Genomic DNA, 20,344 nt, shown 5'->3' on the forward strand with positions numbered 1-20,344 from the left:
ACGGGAAGCAAGCATCCATTTTTTTAATTTCAGTTTCTCTCCTCAAAAAACACAGCAAAGAGATAGATGATGGGACTCCCTGTGAGGATGAAGGAATCCCCTGCTGCTGCTGTCACAATGTTCAGTGATGAGGAGACTCCCTGTGAGGATGAAGGAATCCTCTGCCACTGCTCTCACAATGTTCAGTGATGAGGGGATTCCCTGTGAGGATGAAGGAATCCCCTGCCGCTGCTGTCACAATGTTCAGTGATGAGGAGACTCCCTGTGAGGATGAAGGAATCCTCTGCCACTGCTCTCACAATGTTCAGTGATGAGGGGACTCCCTGTGAGGATGAAGGAATCCCCTGCCGCTGCTTTCACAATGTTCAGTGATGAGGAGACTCCCTGTGAGGATGAAGGAATCCTCTGCCACTGCTCTCACAATGTTCAGTGATGAGGGAACTCCCTGTGAGGATGAAGGAATCCCCTGCCGCTGCTGTCACAATGTTCAGTGATGAGGGGACTCCCTGTGAGGATGAAGGAATCCCCTGCCGCTGCTATCACTGCCATAGCAGGGGATCACGATGTCCTCCAATTAGTTTTCAATGGGGCTGGTGCTACTGAAGGAGTCAGTGTGAAGGAGCCCTGAAGCAATGGGGTCTATTTCAGTGCAAGTATTGTGCATCTTGCTCGTGTGAATGCACACTCAAAGAAGTTCTACCAGAATAGACTTATCACTTATCCACAGAATAAGTAAAAAGAGTCTGATCAGTGGGGTCTCACTGCTTAGACTCCCACCATTCTCAAGTACGGGGGCTCAGTGCACCCCCCCCCCCCCTAGTGACGTGGAGATTGAATGGGGCTGCAGTCGCCCCTGCGCAGCACCACTCCATCCATCTTCAGTGGGACTGCAGGAGCTATTTCCATCAGCCCCATTGAAAATGAATGAAGCGGTATTGCACATACTCGGCGGCTGCTCCATTTAAAAGTCTAATCTGGTACAACTGTTTCATTGCTTCTCACCACTGAGAGTTTGTTACAATTGTATCCATCTGTCTATGCAATCTTCTGGTTTTCCAGGCTGAAGCCCTCTAGGTTTGATTGACAGCAGCGCTATTAAATGTACTTTCTCCATTGTTTGGCTCGATCCTAGGAGCTAAACAACAGAAAAAACGGAAGTGCCGCCCCGAATGCCACCAGATGGGTGCTATTCACTATAATGGGTTTGTCTGGCTTCCATCCTGTCCTCCAGTATTTAACCAGACAGAGTAGTGTGTGATATATGTATGTTAGTATTAAAGGGGTTATCCAGCCCCCAAATATCTTCTGAAACTTGCCCAGGGTAATAGAAAAATATTTTTAAAAAACCCAACGGTGCCCGCTCCCCCATTGCTCTCCACTTCTTGCCGCAGCAGTAATTCCTCCCACCATGAGATTGCTGCAGCTAATCACCAGCCAAGCTGAGCCAGTGATTGGCTGCAAAAGTCACATGATCCTAGTGTTGGTGACATCATTGCTGTAGCAGGAAGAAGGGAGCAGCAGGGTTGTGTCTTGTTTTGCACGTAAAAATGCGCACTATTTGTACAGTAAAATGCGTCCATGCACAGATATGTAACGCCCATTGCGCAAATACATGGCGCAAAAGTGTGTGGAAATACAGCCTGAGAGAGCATTTACACGGGCGAGTTTCACGCTTGAGTTCCATCCGATAGCGATGTGGACGGAACTTACGCTTGTTAATACGCAGATGTACGTGTACGGACAGCGTATTACCCGCGTGGAAGAAAGCTCGCAAGCAGGGAATGCCATCATAACATCACGTAGTTGACCGCCCAGGCGATATAATTCTCTCTCTTTCTCTCCCCCCAAAATTCTGAATTTTGTATCTGGTCTTCTAGCAAGTTGCGAGGGAATCCGTGCACATTCGCAATGTTAATGGCGTATGCACTGCGGATCGCTCTCATCCATAGAGATCAATCGAGCCCATACGCGCAGAATCCGCGCTAGAATAGAGCATGCTGCGATTTTTCTTCCGCTCACAGAAATTGCAATTCCTACCCGCACGTCTGAGTAAACCAGCAAAAGTCCGCGCCTTTCATTGCCCGCGTATCGTCCGCGCAGATGGTGATCACGAAATTCGCAATTCAAATCCGGTTGTGTGAGTCCGACCTAATACAGACAGAGCTGTATATATTACACACATCTTGTACCCGGTTGTACGCTGCAGCGATCGCCCGCGTTCTCCTTCAGTGTCCGCCAGCGGGGGAGCATTCATCATTTAGTGGACGTAGAGGGATGAGTGATTTCTAGACGCTCCTCAGCGTGCGTCTCGCGTCCTCTTAGCACTGCCCACAATCTCCGTTGGACGCCGCTGCTTACAGAAGGGTTTTAGAAAACTACTTCATGCTCAAAATATTAAGGCAAGAGGTTCGGAGAAGATTACAGCTCAGACAGCGATGGCGGAGAAGGGAGGCGATCCGGCGGACCTTGCAATACACGGCCTGCCTTTACTTGATGCAGGTTTGGTTATTGCAGAATGTGTCAGCGGCTGCCGCTCTGCCGCTCTTATTTAGTTACAGACGTGTTCTTAAAATTGGGTTCATACCTTCCTTATAGCAGTGCAAGCGCCCCTATCGGCACTGTAGGACCCCTAATCAGAGGTGATCTGAGCACCAATCACATGACACATGGGCTATTTCTTTACGGTTAGTTTCGCACAAGCGTACTGCAGTCACATTTCTGCGTCCGTCATACGGATGTGTGTCCTCGCCTCACCGCGGGGTTTTACTGTCCCAACGGGTCACCATCATAGATTCCTACGATGCTGACAGTTCGCGAACCGGTCCGAACAGGCGACCTTTTTATGGATGCAGAAATGCAGTCGCAATATGTTTGAAACTCGGCTAAGTTGTAGAACAGTTTGTATTTGCATCACTATGAGGGCTTCTTCACACAATCGTATTTGCGCATGTTTTTCGTATACACACGCGATGCGCTCAGAATAGGACCCATTGATGTCGTGGATTCATTGCCACCGGGTTGTTTTAGGCGCTGCTCTGCTTTGCAGTGTATTTTCGTGCAAAGGGCCCCATAGAAGTCTATTTGAAGTGCAAAAGGCCACAATCCATATGCGCAGAAACGTTCAATATGCTGCGCAATGCCGTGAAATAAAGAACACATCTGGACTTCATTAGTCTAAGTAGCCTTTTAATCCACAGAAGGGGTGTGTCACACATGATGCGAACTGGCCCTGCATGCGCAAAAAGCATGGTACTCTGTGCAGATGCATGCGCAAATTGACCTTCTCAACCTTGTTCACTGCGCAAATACGTTGCGCTGAGGTGAGCGTATTTGCAGATATGTTTGCGTGAAGCCGCCCTCAATGGCCGCTGACGGCACAGATACACGTTCCGTTATACCCGGCTAGGATGAGATCCGCCTGTTACCTCCCAGAGTTCGGTAGGTCATGCAAAGATGTTCCAACTTGCAGATCAAAATGTCAGAATTTTTTGTTTTCTTGTACCTTATTGATTAGATTCTCAGCCTGATTATTAGATAACGCAAAATTTGTAGATCAGTCCAAATTTGGTAATCAACACATTGTGACCCGTTAAATGGATTTTACCAGACAGGGGTGTGCCAAGCCTTTCTGTGGGAAATGGGACCACCCCCAGCCCCCTCCAAAAGAAAGTAATAGTTGCCCAAGTAATAATAGGGTCCCCCCTTAGTGATCTCAGTATTAATATGGCCAGTGAAAAAAAAAACAAAAAAACCCAGCTCTGGCCTTTAGACCCAATTACCGGCCAGATGGCAACCCTAGCGCCACCCTTCTAAGGTCCTACTGAATGCCGCCTAAGGCAATTGGCTCAGGTAGCCTTATGTTAAAGGCACCCCTGGTACCAGAACACACTTCTATCACCTATCGATAGTCTAATTGATGCTGGTTTCACCACTGGGACCCCCAGCAATCCCAAGAACCGGGGTCCCATGTCCCCTGCTTCTCATTACTGTGGACATGCTGCACCCCCCTGCGGTGATGTGAAGACTGAATGGAACTGTGCATGCACAACTGCAACTCTATTTAATCTCCGCCTCACTGCAAGGGGTGCGGTGAGCCCACAGGGGGGTGGGGGGGGGCGGCAGGACCCCTTTCTTGGGATTAGTGGGGGTCTCAGCAGTGGATACATGTATTCTAGTACAATCCCTGTGGGCCATTCTGTGCATTATGATGCTTGCTATGTGAAATGTGGAAGTTGTCATCATCTAAGTTAGATCCGCCCTATAAAGTAGGATTACATGTACAGATGTAGCAGCCGTTAACTTGACATTTAACACATTCTGATTACGTAGCTTCATCACTGTAAACCGAGTTCTCACAATGTATCGGTCATGTTAGCGATTGCTACATCTGTACACAACTCTTATTATTCCCGTCACGGTTTCCGCATTGACTCCATTTATTCCCATGTAGATCTGCACGCCGGATCTTGTGGTATTTCTCGCTTGTGCCAATCACAAACTGAAGGAGCGACTCCTGAAACGCGCCGAGCAACAAGGCCGACCGGATGATAACCTTAAAGCTATTCAGAGGAGATTAATGAACTTCAAGCAAAACGCAGTCCCGCTGGTCAACTACTTCCAGGAAAAAGGCCTCATTATCACGGTAAGCAGCGGCCGTCTGGATACGCTTCACTGCGAGTCAGTAATCGTCAGTGTCAGAACCGCATCTTCAAAGGACCGGCCGATTTATTTTTGTGTCTGAGCAACGCGGTGAGGGTTACCTTTCCCCTCCATTCTTCCTCCTTCAATTTTAATGATTGTTACTTGCCATTGCCAGTATCTGGCTATCCCCGGCATGGGGGCTGCAGTATCTGGTATCCCCCGGCATGGGGGCTGCAGTGTCTGGTATCCCCCGGCATGGGGGCTGCAGTGTCTGGTTTCCCCCGGCATGGGGGCTGCAGTGTCTGGTATCCCCCAGCATGGGGGCTGCAGTGTCTGGTATCCCCCGGCATGGAGGGCTGCAGTATCTGGTATCCCCCGGCATGGAGGGCTGCAGTATCTGGTATCCCCCGGCATGGAGGGCTGCAGTATCTCGTATCCCCCGGCATGGGGGCTGCAGTATCTGGTATCCCCCGGCATGGGGGTTGCAGTATCTGGTATTGCCCGGCATGGGGGTTGCAGTATCTGGTATCCCCCGGCATGGGGGCTGCAGTATCTGGTATTGCCCGGCATGGGGGTTGCAGTATCTGGTATTGCCCGGCATGGGGGCTGCAGTATCTGGTATTGCCCGGCATGGGGGCTGCAGTATCTGGTATTGCCCGGCATGGGGGCTGCAGTATCTGGTATTGCCTGGCATGGGGGCTGCAGTATCTGGTATTGCCTGGCATGGGGGCTGCAGTATCTGGTATTGCCTGGCATGGGGGCTGCAGTATCTGGTATTGCCCGGCATGGGGGCTGCAGTATCTGGTATTGCCCGGCATGGGGGCTGCAGTATCTGGTATTGCCCGGCATGGGGGTTGCAGTATATGGTATTGCCTGGCATGGGGGCTGCAGTATCTGGTATTGCCCGGCATGGGGGATGCAGTATCTGGCATTGCCTGGCATGGGGGCTGCAGTATCTGGTATTGCCCGGCATGGGGGATGCAGTATCTGGTATCCACCGGCATGAGGGCTGCAGTATCTGGTATCAAAGTATAGCATGCCTTGTTAACAGTAGCGGCATTACACGAGGCAGCTGCATTGCTTCTCGAACAGTGTTGTGGATCGTGTGGGCTTGTCCATAGAGTCTCAGTGGTCTTAATCTTCTATATACATATATAAATGTCTGTCTGTCTGTCTGTCCTTTATGCGCTACTACACCATTCATCCGATCGCCATGAAACTTTGGGAAGTTGCTGAGTACACTCCTGGGAAGATTATAGGCATAGTACAACTATCCTATGATAAATGGCGCGCGTGCGTGCATTGTCGACAGTTACACCCCCCACGTAGATTGTTCGATTTCCATCACTGCCACTAATTCTCTCACTTCGCGATGTCATAGAAATTTGAAATTTGGCACGGGCATTGATTATGTCATAAATAGAAAAAGCTAATGGGTCCCAACTTGATTATTCAATTCTATGAGCAAAAGAATTAGCGTCAAAATTTTACGTACGGAATGTAATTCTCTCACTTCCTGATGTCATCTATATATATATATGAATGTATGTCTGTTTGTCCTTTATGCATTACTACACCATTCATCCGATCACCATGAGACTTTGGGAAGTTGTTGAGTACACTCCTGGGAAGATTACTGGCATAGTACAACTATCCTTCGATAGGTGGCGCGCGTGCGAGCATCGTCGACAGTTATGCCCCCCAGACAAAGATCGTTTGATTTCCATTTCAAGCACGAAAGCAAAAGGCATTACGAGCAACGGGATGAGTGTTCAACCACAAAATGATGCATCCGCCGAACGTTTCGCAAGACAATTGCTGCATATTGAGAATGCTGAGGTAAAATGAAAGGCGCGCTGTGATTGGTTGCTATTCCTTATACCGCTGAGGTAACTAGAGGTGCGCTGTGATTGGTTGTTATATATTATACTACTGAGGTTACATGAAAGCTGCTGTGCTGTGATTGGTTGTTATCTATATATATATATAAAAACGAATGTATGTCTCTCTGTCTGTGTTCGCAGCAACGCGCGACGGGTAAGCTAGTTCAATAGAAAATGATTCTGCAACATTTTTTCTTAGAACTTCCTCTGTTATTCCTCCTGGAAATGTATGACTAATTGCCCATTTACAGGTGGATATTTTTTGTCCATACTCAAGGCATATTTTTTACTGATTGAATAGGAACATCACACTGACCTAATAACCAAATTGGTGTATTCAGACATGCTTCTTTATGCAGACCAATGTTAGAAAGCAGCTGTGAAAGAGGTAGAAGTGGAAAATGCTACCGTGTTTCCACGAAAATAAGACCCTGTCTACTTTTTTGGGCATGTCTTCTAATACTTACCTAGCAGGCACCTTCCGGGTCCCTCCCGCTGATCCCCACAGTTCCGGCAGGCTTCCATGCAGTTCTCAGCGCTGACAGAAGATCACATGCTGGTAACGAGGTTTAAAAACACTGCCACCAAGTAGCGATTGCTTTGATGATTTTGAAGAGCCACGGCTCAGCCAAATCAGAGCCATCGCATTGAAAGGCTGTGATTGGTTCATCGAGTGTCGCAGTGATTGGCTGAGCTGTGGCACTTGAGAACCAATCACTGCGGCACTGGGGGGGAGCGGAGTGGAGCGGGGGGAAGAGCGAGAGAGAGATCTCTCTCACTCTTCCTCCCGCTCCGCTCCCCCCACCCTCCCCCAGTCCACCCGAGCCTGCTCGGATCACTAAGCGGTTACTCGAGAAGAGCGATGCTCGCTCGAGTAACTGCCTTACTGAGTAGGCTCACTCATCTCTAGTCACAACCCCTATAGGGACAATCCCAATCTACCAAGGACTCTGACGCACCTCAACATCAGAAGGAAGATAGCGGCTGAGAATCGCACCCCCACCTCCCGACAGGGGATGGAACAGGGGGGGCAAGTGTCTGATGTTCCCTTCATGGGATGGATGGGGCAGATTTTTGAGCCGCCCAATTTATCATGCAGTTCACAGATGGAATATGCTAAACGCAGTAAACAAGGGGCCGACGAATCTTATTACTTTCTTATCAATGTAATTAAAATGCACTCACAGCCGCCGATTCGTCATCCTGTTAAATAGGGGGCTATCGGTCCGTCCCCCCCGAGGTGCGCAGATGGAAGGAGATTCATTCTTCTGTAAAACTTTTAATTGCTTTTTTTCTCCTCAGTGATGAATTTACAGCTGAGTGTCTGTTGTCTGTCGCTCTCTGTGATTCATTTGTGCGCTATTCTTCCTCGCCATCTGCTCCGTGGGGCTCTTTTAAAAATAAAGTTCTTTTCTGGAGTCGCAGCCGTACAGTAAATGTATTTTGCTGATTTTCGTTTCTTTTGACGTTCATGAATTAGTTCTTGTGACTTGTTGTTAATTTGCCATAATTGGAGCAGCCTTAGGAATTGGGAGCGTTGTCTACTTCGGCGATCGTGCCTTCATCATCCTCCTCTTCCGTCGCCCTTTCCATAGTTAATGTATAGAAAAAAGCCTCAGTGGAGCGTTAAAGGGGATGTCCGAGACCCTAAACTGCCATTGACTAGGGCCCTTTTACACGACGTGATAAATCGTTCAGATTCATGCATCCAGCGGGAATCTGAATAATTATCCTTCGGTGTAAACACCCCGACTGGACGACGAGCGAGAATTTGTTCACTTCTCATTTGTCGTTCAGTTCCTGCATGCTGGATCGGCTGGAGTGAACAGGCAGTTATCACTTATGAACGGCTGCCTGTTTATTATAAATGGAGACGGGTGAGCAGGGACGATCCCCGGACCAATCCGCCTCCATTCACTCAGTGATGCTCGCTCCTGTGTAAAAGCTCAGGAATTATCATTGCTGGGGCGACCTGTCGGGCATCTGTTGATCCATGGAAAACTTGTCACGTGATTTTATGTTTCACTCCGGAGTCACCAAGAGAATTTCTATCCAGGGCCGAGCCAGTCATGAGAGGGCCGGGGCTCTAATATAGGGGCCATCCAGTGTATTTCCCAATCCCATCTGCGCATCTTTGCGCTCCGCCATGTTCCCTCCTCGTCATTTTCCTTCCTTCTGACTTTTTGGTTTTTTCATAATTTTTTTCCAACACAAATCTGTTTGATTCTTTTGCTTGTTCACCATGTGAAGACGCAACGTTTACAGCACAGCGGTCTTGAAAGAAAAAATATAATACGCTCCTTCATGCGGAGAGGCTCAGCTTAGGAAAACAGAGAAAGCAGATGATGCTCTGAATAAGCTGCCTTGTGTCATCTGCTGCTTGTCCTTAAAGATCCCAAATCAAAAGAAGCTAAAGGACTTGAGTTGGAGTTTTCTCTTCACTATCCACATACTGTGCGTCCGTGTGCTGTCCAATACTGAATGCACCCGATGAACTTGGGAGCAACTCATGGCTGTGTGAATTCGACATAACGAAGATAGCCAAGTGCAGTTCTTGGCTATCTCCATAGACAGTGAATGGAGCGGTGGTCATACGTACATACCACTGCTCCATTCACTAGGAGGACTCGGAGTGTGCTGTTCTCATGATCCCTGTAGATCTGAGCAGTTGTACTCCCAGTGACTGTACATTTATCTAAGATGTGTGCCCAACTTAAAGGGGTTCAACAGTATTAGAAAAACATGGCTGCTTTTCCCCAAAAATGGGCCCACTCCTGTCCACAGGTCATGTGTGGTAGTACAGCTCAGCTTCATTCACTTCAATGGACCTACACCTGTGGCCAGGCGTAGCTCTGTGTTTGGAAGAAAGCGGTCATCAAACTACTAAGGATCACTTGTCAGTTAGTAAGTGCTTCTGATGCTCCACCCTGGTGACATCAGCACTACCCCCACCACCACCACCCTGGTGACATCAGCGCTACCCCTGCCAGCACCACCCTGGTGACGTCATCGAAGGTTCTACAACATATATAAAACACAGAGCCTGAACAACACAGTTAGGGCTCTTGAAAAGAGGAGGACAAAAATAACACAATGATAATACAACTAAACGGCTATTATGTCAGACACAACTCAGCAGTCCTGACAGAAGATACTGACCTACCGTCACCTCAGAGATCCAGTGGGCTGAAGGACCTGCGGTGATTTCACTGTTGTGGGAGGAGCCATTGTGCAGTTTGGTAGAAATTACTGTATACTGGAAAAGTCAACAGCAGCTACCAGGACCTGTGATAATATCACCATCATGTGACCACCTGTGTGGGTGGAGTCAGGAATCACCTGACATGGGGCAGATCACCGTATCCAGGCATCTGGTGATGTGTGGAAATCAGGATGGATGTGGATGTAGCAGTGCTGTGTGTCATGTGTGTGAATCAGGATGGATGTAGTAGAGCCGTGTGTGTGATGTGTGTGTCATGTGCTGTGTTTGTAATGTGTGGGGTCAGGATGGATGTAGTAGAGCTGTGTGTGTAATGTGCTGTGTATGTAATGTGTGAGGTCTGGATAGATGTAGTAGAGCTGTGTGTGTAATGTGCTGTGTGTCATGTGTGTGAATCACGATGGATGTAGTAGAGCTGTGTGTGTGAAGTATGTGAATTAGGATTTAGCAGAGCTGTGTGTGTCATGTGCTGTGTTTGTAAATTGTGGGGTCAGGATGGATGTAGTAGAGCTGTGTGTGTAATGTTCTGTGTATGTAATGTGTGAGGTCTGGATAGATGTAGTAGAGCTGTGTGTGTGATGTGTGGGGATCATAATGGATGTACCATGTAGCAAAGCTGTGTGTGTAATGTGTGGGAATCAAGATGGATGTAGTAAAGCTGTGTGTGTAATGTGTGGGGATCAGAATGTAGCAAAGCTGTGTGTGTCATGTGCTGTGTGTGTGTAATGTGTGGGAACCAATATGGATGTAGCAGAATTGTGTGTGTGATGTGTGGGAATCAAAATGAATGTACCATGTAGCAGAGCTGTATGAGTAATGTGTGGGAATCAAGATTGATGTAGTAGAGCTGTGTGTGTTATGTGTGGGGATCATAATGGTTGTACCTTGTAGCAGAGCTGTGTGTGTAATGTGTGGGAATCAAGATGGATGTAGTAGAGCTGCGTGTCTAATGTATGGGGATCAGGATGTAGCATAGCTGTGTGTGTCATGTGCTGTGTGTGTAGTGTGTGGGAATCAAGATGGATGTAGCAGGGTTGTGTGTGTGATGTGTGGGAATCATATTGAATGTACCATGTAGCAGAGCTGTATGAGTAATGTGTGGGAATCAAGATAGATGTAGTAGAATTGTGTGTGTTATGTGTGGGGATCATAATGGATGTGCAATGTAGCAGAGCTGTGTTTGTGTGAATTAGGATGTAGCAGGGCTGTGTGTGTCATGTGCTGTGTGTTTGATGTGTGGGGTCAGGATGTATGTAGTAGAGCTGTGTGTGTAGTGTGTGAGAATCAAGATGGATGTAGTAGAGTTGTGTGTGTAACGTGTGGGGATGATAATGGATGTACCATGTAGCAGAGCTGGGTGTGTGAATCAGGATGTAGCAGATCTGTGTGTGTATTGTAATGGAATCAAGATGGATGTAGTAGAGCTGTGTGAATGATGTGTGGGGATCATAATGGATGTACCATGTACCAGAGCTGTGTGTGTGAATTAGGATGTAGCAGAGCTGTGTGTGTCATGTGCTGTGTGTGTGATGTGTGGGGTCAGGATTGATGTATTAGAGCTCTGTGAATAATGTTCTGTGTATGTAATGTGTGGAGTCAGGATGGATGTAGTAGAGCTGTGTGTGTAATGTGCTGTGTATGTAATGTGTGGGAATCAAGATGGATGTAGTAGAACTGTGTGTGGCATGTAGTACAGCTGTGTGTGTAATGTGCTGTGTGAGCAATTAGGATGGATGTAGAAGAGCTGTGTGTGTGTCATGGGTTGGGTCAGAATGGATGTAGTAGAGCTGTGTGTGATGTTTGGGGATCATAATGCATGTACCATGTAGCACAGCTGTATCGGCAGCACATTATTGCCTAGAATGTCAGAGTACACCTCAGTGTTCATGGTTCTTGCCACTACAACCAACAGACTGAGACTGTATCATGTAAAACATCCCCAGACCATAATAGAAACTCCGCCGTATGCAACTGTTGGTGTAACAAACTCAGACAAGCAGCGTTTCCCAGGATCCTCCACACCCAGGTACCATCATCTGCTGTGAAAATGTAGTAGCATGATTCGTCACTGCATAGAACATTCTTCCATTGCATAACTGTCCAATGACAACACTCCTTGCACCATTCTTTTAGAGAATTCGCTATACATTTGCAGGATGAATAGAGGGAAATACCAGCTGAAGTGTTTCATACGTTAGTAGGAAGTGAAGAATATCAGATGTAATTAAGGCTAAAGGAGCCCCAATACGTATTAACGTATGGAAATAAATACTGCTTTTTATTCTTGCTCAGGGGTCTAGTTACTTTTGCTAGGATACTGTACAGCTGTTCTCCTCTCTGTCTAATAGATGAAGGTCCAGAATCAGGTACCACTTTACAGTGACAACATTTCCTCTCTAAATCAGACAATCCACTTAGGTTTGGTTCATTTGTCAATGACTGTCCCCCTAGGACAGAGAAGCCATTAATGACCCATTTACCGACGCTGAGATGCAAATGTTAACATTTCAGCACTGACATAAGCACGCCGCAGAAAGTACATAATTGGTATGCAAAAAAAAGTATAGTCAGCAACAGAAACTTGTACGAACTCTACGCGATGCATACATAATCGCCATCCTGTGCCAGTCTGGGCAGAAATGTCACTTAATTTTTAATGTGCAGAAAGGTTACTTAAGGGAAACTTGCAGGGATAATCTGAGTCACTTCATGTAATGTAAAGCTAGGATTTAGTAAGGTCTTTCTACACCAGTAACCTTACAAAGTGTATAGATTAAATATTGAAGTGGTTTTGTTTTGGCAGCAGCGATTGAGCATGAGATTTCCCATTTGTACTGTATGGGAAGACCATTTTTCATCATAAAGAAATGTTTTGCATTGTTCAAAAGTATATGTATAAAATGAACATAGATATGGGATCTTGCACCCATGAATACTTGGGGAGCTGAGGAACTAACTCAAGATGATAATATCCATAAAGGACCTTTATACAAACTGAGATGGCTGAGGAGCCAAATCCATAATATAATGAGATTCCTTTAAGAAGTCTTCTCCTTTAAGGTCTTGACTCTTCTTCAGAAAACTCATTAGTTATTTCTGCCAACTTGCTGAAAACTATAAACACTTCTATATAATTTATAGCAACTACAAGAAACTTCCTGTCCGCACGGGCCAACAGTCCTGCAAATTGCCACGGTTCTAAAGGTTAGAGGAGGTCCAACATGCTACTAGATTGGGGTTTCTAATAAAGTAGTTATTTAGTGTACATCTATGAATACTTGGGGAGCTAAGGAACTACTCAAATAAAACACCTGCAATATTATTCCCCATTATTTAATATGAAAGTAATATCCTTCAAGGACATTTATGTACCCGGTGATGTCCAAGAAGCTCAGTTCTTGATTAAATTAGAACAATAGACTTAATTTGTGAGTCATATTCCTCAAAGTTCTTGACTAGAGATGAGCGAGCACGCTCGGATAAAGCAGTTACTCAAGAGAGCATCGTTCTTCTTGAGTAACTGCATTCTCGTCCGAGCAGGCTCGGGGCAGCGGGAGGGGGGGGGGGAAGAGTGAGAGAGATCTCTCTCCCCCTTGCTACCCCCCGCCGACCCCCACCCCCCAGCCTGCTTGGATGAGAATGCAGTTACTCGAGAAGAGCGATGCTCGCTCGAGTAACTGCCTTATCCGAGCGTGCTCGCTCATCTCTATTCTTGACCCTTCTTCTGATACACTCTATCACTTCTGTTACTTTTTTTTATGCCAGAACCTACTGAGCTCAAAATTTTCCTTGTGAAAAAGTTGATATATTGTAGATTGATATTTTCCATTTTATGGCAGTCGTGGTGTTCGTCAAAACAATAATGTATGTAGAAAGGTATGTAATATTACACCCATGAGTCCTTGGGGAACTAGTTCAAAGTCCCTAATTTAATTTGTGGTTACTCAACATAAGGCTTCTTTCACATGAGCGCATATCGGCCGGCCATTTTATGACCGGCCGATATGCGCTGTGATATGATGCATTGGATTCCAATGCATCAGATCACATGGGTGTATTTGTGAAACGTAAAAACGCCCGGCCGGCCATTATAGCTCCGGGTGTTTTTACATTGAGCCCAAAACATAGTTCTGGAACTATGTTTTGGGCTGGAATATGTCAGCCGCTGCATGGGCTCCTATGGGAGCCCATGGCAGCGGCCGTAGGTGGGAGTTTAGCTGCGTGGCTGCTAAACTACTTCCCTTTGTTCTCCTCCCCTTCCCCGTGCAGGCTTACCTCTCTTCCTCCCTACTCAGTCTGTGCAATGGGAGGGTGCTGGGTGGGGCGTAGCTAAGTGATGATCCACCCCACCTCCTCCCATTGATGGCTATGGACAAGGGACGGGACATGGGCGGAGCTAAGTGACTGCCCTGTCCCTGCCCCTTGTCCATAGCCATCAATGGGAGGAGGCAGGGTGGACCGACACTTAGCTCTGCTCCCGTCTCGCCCCCTCCCATTGCACAGACCGAGTGGGGAGGAAGAGAGGTAAGCCTGCAATAGGGGGATAGGAAGGGTAAATGCACACCATTCGCAACCTGATTGGTTGTTTGGATTTACTCATTCCCGGTGATTGGTTATTTGGTTTGGCTGGTTCACTGTGATTGATTGTTTAGGTTGTCTCGTGTAGAAGTGGGGAGTAAGAGGCTAATATGCCACTAGGCCATATGAACGGGCGCACAAACATTTGATTTGTGCGCCCGTTCACAAGTTTTTTCGCCCCCAACGTAGCGTATATCGGCCGGCCGTGAAAACAGCGGGCTGATATACGCTTGTGTGAAAGAAGCCTAAGAATGTCATTTATACAACCTGAGATGACTGAAGAGCTCAAACCTTATGACTATGGGAGCAGTTTATTCTTCATGGGAGCGATTTCCTTTGCGGTTCTTGAACCTTCATGTTTCTCTATAGGGCTGCTGTAGAGACGTTTTAGCTCTGGTCTGTAGTCTATGTCACTATGTCACCTCTTAATTGCCTTTCTGTAGCATCGCCTTGCTCTAGAAGGGATTTGGCTATTATACAAGTATATGAGTGGGTTGCAAATACCAGAATTTCCTCATTATTAGTCACATATCGTCATATATTATAAAGGGTGAACTTTCGCTATTGTGTTTGTAATGCGAGAACAGACATCTTTACTGAGAATTCTGGGAATTCTAAAGTGAGCAATCACATCAGATAAAAGAGCAGCAACAAACGTCTTGTCTAATTATTGTCAGGATCCCACACAGAACGCGCCGCGAGCCTCGGAGCGAAAACCCATTACAGGAGAAATTCCCTATTAAGGGGGCAATTATCGGGGTAGGAGATTAATTTTGTCTTATTTATCTTTCACTGGTTGAAGACCGGATTGCTGGGTGTGATAGTGAATATTATCTTCTGGGTCTCAGGGCTCCCACGAGCGTATTTCGGGTGTGTATTGTGCTGGTGTTTTTACGGACGAAGTGCGCAGCGCTAAAATCCAATTGCTTTACATTGGGCCATTCAGACCTACACTTTTCACTGCATGCCCCATGTTGGTGTGTATCATGCCCATAATACGCACCATTATAGTCTATGGGTGCATAAAGTATGTAGTGAATACACACAATGTAAGGAGCTGGCTCAGGAGGCATGTTTGCCGCCTGATAACTCTGATAGCTGCTGTTATCCCTACATGTCCCTATTGGAATGCACGCCCCACGCCCTCCTGCGCAGTGAGATCGTTGGGTATCGTCCGGGTGTCATGGCAGCAACATCGCAGCTAGAAGCAGATCAAATGAAGTAGTGCTTAGGTGGTTCCATCAGAGTCATAGACTTTGGATAGAGCAGCAGAATGCATGGTCCATCCAAATACCTCCTGGTTGTGGTGATGCAGATGTGGAGTACAGGGATTGCCCATTCTGGATATCCGTGGGGTCCCTGCAGTTGGACCGCCACCAATATAGCCTATATCACCTATCCAGTAGAAAGATGATAAAGACTTCTGGCTGGAATACTCCTCTAATCATAAAATCTAATGAGCTATAAACTCAATAGCACAACAACGATCGAGCAACTCACCAACCATCTAATAAAGGGCTCTTTCACATGAGCGTATATCGGCCGCCGTTTTCACGGCTACGATATATGCTACGATTTAATGCATTGGATTCCAATGCATCAGATCACATGGCTGTATTCCCGCGGCGTAAAAGACAATATAGCGCCGGGCGCTTTCACGCCAGGCCGAAAAGATAGTCCTGGAACTATCTTTCCGACCGGAATACGTTGAGCGCTGCATGGGCTCCGATGGGAGAGAATATGTCAGCATGACTGCTAAACACCCTCTTCTCTCCTCCTCTCTGGTTGTTTCCAATGAAAGGGGATGGGGCTAAGCTCCACTCCGCCCCCTCCCATTGCTGGTTGCGGAGAATGGGAGAGATGGTTGCTTAGCTCCACCCCCGTCCCATCCACTTCCATTTCAAACAGCCGAAGGGGAGGAGCGAGGAGGTGAGCTGACAAGGGGGAAAGAAGGGGAGGCAACGGCATTCCGGCCTCAGCGTATACGCGCTGGTGCCCGTGCCATCTGTAAGGGGGCACAAACGTTAGATCTGTGCGCCTGTTCACGCGTGTTTATGGCGCCAGCGGGTGCATGTAAAAATTTCACGGCTATGTGAAAGAGTTCTAAGAGACATAATATGTATAAAAATATTGTTCGATAAATGCAAAATCTATAATATTATATAACATTAACCGGTTATGTGTGCAACTACAGCAAATCAATGCATAACGAAAAATTCTGCAACTCGTGAGGGATCCTCATGTGCGGGTGGAGTAAGAGACAAAGCGTGGAATCCGATAGCCAACAATGAGCCTTACTTGACGGCTGAATCAGTGATACAGTCACTAAACGGACAGTACATTCACTTCAACTCGTTACAAAGTTTCAGAACGGTGGAACAGATTTGTATACTTGCAATCCTGACTTGTTCTTCAGCTACACGGTTACGCCTCGCTGACCTCAGGGACGAGTTTCTGTCTGTAGCAGAAACACAGTTCCGTGTCAAATTATTACGCTTCTGAAGTGTATGCACAGTCACTTAGTTATGTTGCAGACCGCTTTAGTTACAGTCTCTTAGCACTACGTAGACCACTCGTGGCACGGTGGACACTCAACGCATTACACAGTGTTTTGACGCCAAGTCCTTGTGGAGAAAGTTCCTCTTTTGCTTTCAACAACACAGCAAATAGTGACTGAGGTCCTCGGCTTCTACGGTCCACTGTCTGGGTACACTCCTCCAAACAGGAGGCTCCAGGATATCTCTCACAGCTCCCAGACTTTCAGGTTCTCTTGTGGACCACTTGCTCACACCTACTCATGCTCTTCAGCCATGCTGCTACATACCCAACTTGCGTGCCACACCCTGCATTATATACCACCCTCTGGAACAGACTGCATGACACAATGTGTCTTTCACTGATGCAACAAGTCCCGTCAGGCATGGTGACCCATGCAGTACACCCTCCAGTGGTTGCCGAATCTGGGTTTGAGACCACATGTGTCTACATGGGCCTCGACAGAGACTGTTACAAACATCCAACTACATATTAACCATAAACAACATACTTTAACCATTAGTTGCATAGTACTCTGTTCCATTATACTGTACTCTCTGATGCTGATGATCTCTGATCTGTTTTGAACAATACCTTATTACTAGAATGGAAAGCTCATCGCCCATCCAGGACTGTCATGGGGAATGGGGGACCTGGCACGTCCATGCGTTACACAGACAGCCATATTGATTTCATTGGATGCTATGTCATGCTGCATTTCCTCTAGAGTGACACTTCACTGCAGGGATATTGAAGACCTGCGGCTTGCTTCTCTTACAGATTACGATTGATTGCTGTCGCCTCCACCTGCGGGGAGCTGTCTGATCAGATTGTCGTTATAGGAAACCTGTCATTAAAGGAAACTAAGTTACAGGGCTTACAGTTTAGGTGATGTGGAGTCTGGAGAGTTGCGTTTCGTACTTGCCCTGTTCTCCGTTCCGGCGCTGTCTCCTGGCAAAGTCAGTGCAAGCACAGCAGCTTGACTCTTTTTAGAAGGCTATACATGTACTCCCATAGAGATTAATGGGAGTTCGCATGTGTTTCCTACTGAAAAAACTCAAGCTGCTGTGCATTCACTAGCTTCACCTCTGGCCATGGCCGAAGATGGCCTTTTCCTCTTCCTACCATAAGTAGTGGCCAGCGCCATATCCCCTAAGTTGTCTGTGTTGGACATAACATTTACTGTCAGTTCCCTGTTCCCCATAGGGTGCACGCACCTGTCTCACCTCTTAAAGGATCAGCACGTGCGCCCAACTTTCCCGTCCCCAACCAATCGTGACAGGTCCTGGGCTATTCAGAGCTACTCTGCCCACCAGCAGATGCCTCAGCAATTGGTCTCAATACTGTGTGAAGGCGCAAGTGAGATTCTGTCTCATTACCTGGTTTCGATCTCTGCCTCAGCCACCCAGCTTTCCTGACCTCATCGATCCTAACCTTGGCTCATTACTTGACTACATTTTCTGCTGCCTCACCTGACCCTTGGCCTGATCTACGCTGTAAAAGTTTTCCACATCCCTCGACTCTGTTCTATGACCGCATCCATGTCTACACCCTCCGGTACCGCATAACCTGACCAAGTGCATGAGCTGCGTCTTAACTGAGACCATTTCTAGGGTAACAGTCTGAGGGACCCTGCTGCAACGACCAGATCCTGATCGCTGGAGTGAAAGGATGCAAACCGGGGAATCCCAGGTGCTGCTCCTATATCCAACCCCAAGTCAAGTCACTTCTGCGGCACAGCGGATCCACATCAGCTGCCGTGACATCTGGTCACTTGCCTGACTGCATTAGTGACCTTCTTGCTGTCTGCGTCTTGCTCTGTCATGTTGTGTGCTACCCTTTTATTGTTTGCCCTTTAACGTAGCTGCCAAAGATACTAGTGTCTGCAGCCTACGGAGTCGTATTATCATGCGCTCGTTCGCACTCTTTATCCAAGACGCTGCGATGTCTGCATAATATCTTCGCTTTACCAGCTACTGGGGGATTGCTTGTCTCCTCAGATGGGATGATCTCATAAGACCTGGTGGCTTGAAGGCTTTGTAAAACCTGTGAGTGCTGCTGACTCATAGCTGGTTCCTGACTCATCAGGACCAGGCGTGTCATTATGCCTGTTATAGGAAAATTAGATTGCAAGCTCTTGTGGCCAAGAAAGTGGTTTGTGAATATAAAGTTCTCTGATACAGTTGTAGAGAATATGTTCCATTAGTGTTCACTACAGATGTGTGTAAAGGGGATGAAATAGTTAACCTAGCATAGTCGGGTAAATACTAGACTTGCTAGAGTTTGTTAGAAGAGGTGTTGGTGCTTATATAGGAAAGTGATATAAATGCTGTCGTATATTGGGGGAAATGCTCTAGGATTGATGATTAGTATGTAAATGCTGAGGTATATTATGAGAAATGCATTACTGATGGGGGTTATTGTGTATTGTACAACTAATGATAGTGGTTGTGTGTGACCATGCAGTTAGAGTATTGTAACAGTCTCTGCCGTGGTCCGTGTGGACATTGCATGAGAAGTCTCAGTCATAGGCACAGTGGCCATTGTAGGTTCGCATAATTGGGCAATATGCTTGAAAAGACTTATGCATCTGATGGATGAATGGTAGTGCATGGCTCGCCCCTCGGGGTAGTCACTGAGTTTGGTACAAAAGGTGAGGTGTGGAACGCAAGATGTTGTGTTGGCCGCAGTGGTTGAGTAAGCAAGTATAGGAGGTCGATGCAGGGTAAGTTATGATCTGAGTTGTGAGCCTCAAGAAAAGTCCTGGAAGCCTGCAGTGGAAGAGGTTTGATGCAACTTGAGAGTGTCATTTGTGGAAAGCCTTAGAGCCTCCTCGTTGGGGTTGAGTGTGCCCAGTCAGTCAGACCATCATAGCTAAGGAAGCTCTGGTTGTGCACTGACAGTATTGCTGAGAGGGTGAAAGCCTGCCAATAAGAGACTGTGAGCGTGTACCATTGTGAACTGTTGAAATTATCCACAGAGTTAAACTCTATTTACCGTGACTGATGACCGCTCAAAAGTCGCTCAAACGACAGTTTGAGTGACAGTTTCGAGCAATCATCTTTGCATAGTCTATAGTAGCTAAGTAGCTACTTAAGAGCTATGCAGGCGGAGCGGGACATCGCCCCTATCGCTCAGCGAACAATACAGCTGTTGTGCATAAGCAAACAGCTGTATTGTTCTCCGCGATTACAGCTCGCGTCCTGCTGTGAACTATCAGCGGGACACAAGATGAAAGAATCTTATCAGCGCTGCCGACTGTGATAACAGCCTGCACCGCTGATAAGAGTTCATTGCTCATTTCAAGAAAACTAGAATTGAGCGAGGAACGACTCGTGCACGAAAACTGCACGATGTCCGTGCATGTCGATACAGTTAACTCTCAAAAGACTGCTTTGAGTGAATTTTGAGCGAGATTCGTTGGGTCTAAATGGGCCTTTACATGAGGCCTGCTGAATAACTAAAAGACCGAGAATATTGGAAGAGA

General features: G+C 47.0%; 1 protein-coding gene across 1 annotated transcript in view; it reads left to right on the plus strand.

The window, feature by feature from the left end:
- AK5 (adenylate kinase 5) overlaps window positions 1-20,344 on the plus strand; it is a 180,219-nt gene that overhangs the window by 34,563 nt on the left and 125,312 nt on the right. Inside the window, exon 6 of the mRNA XM_066597808.1 lies at window positions 4,451-4,642. Within this exon, the coding sequence (XP_066453905.1) occupies window positions 4,451-4,642 (192 nt within the window). The remainder of the gene's footprint in view (window positions 1-4,450; window positions 4,643-20,344) is intronic.

Source organism: Eleutherodactylus coqui, chromosome 3, assembly GCF_035609145.1.
Source record: "Eleutherodactylus coqui strain aEleCoq1 chromosome 3, aEleCoq1.hap1, whole genome shotgun sequence".
Taxonomy (NCBI): Eukaryota; Metazoa; Chordata; class Amphibia; order Anura; family Eleutherodactylidae; genus Eleutherodactylus; species Eleutherodactylus coqui.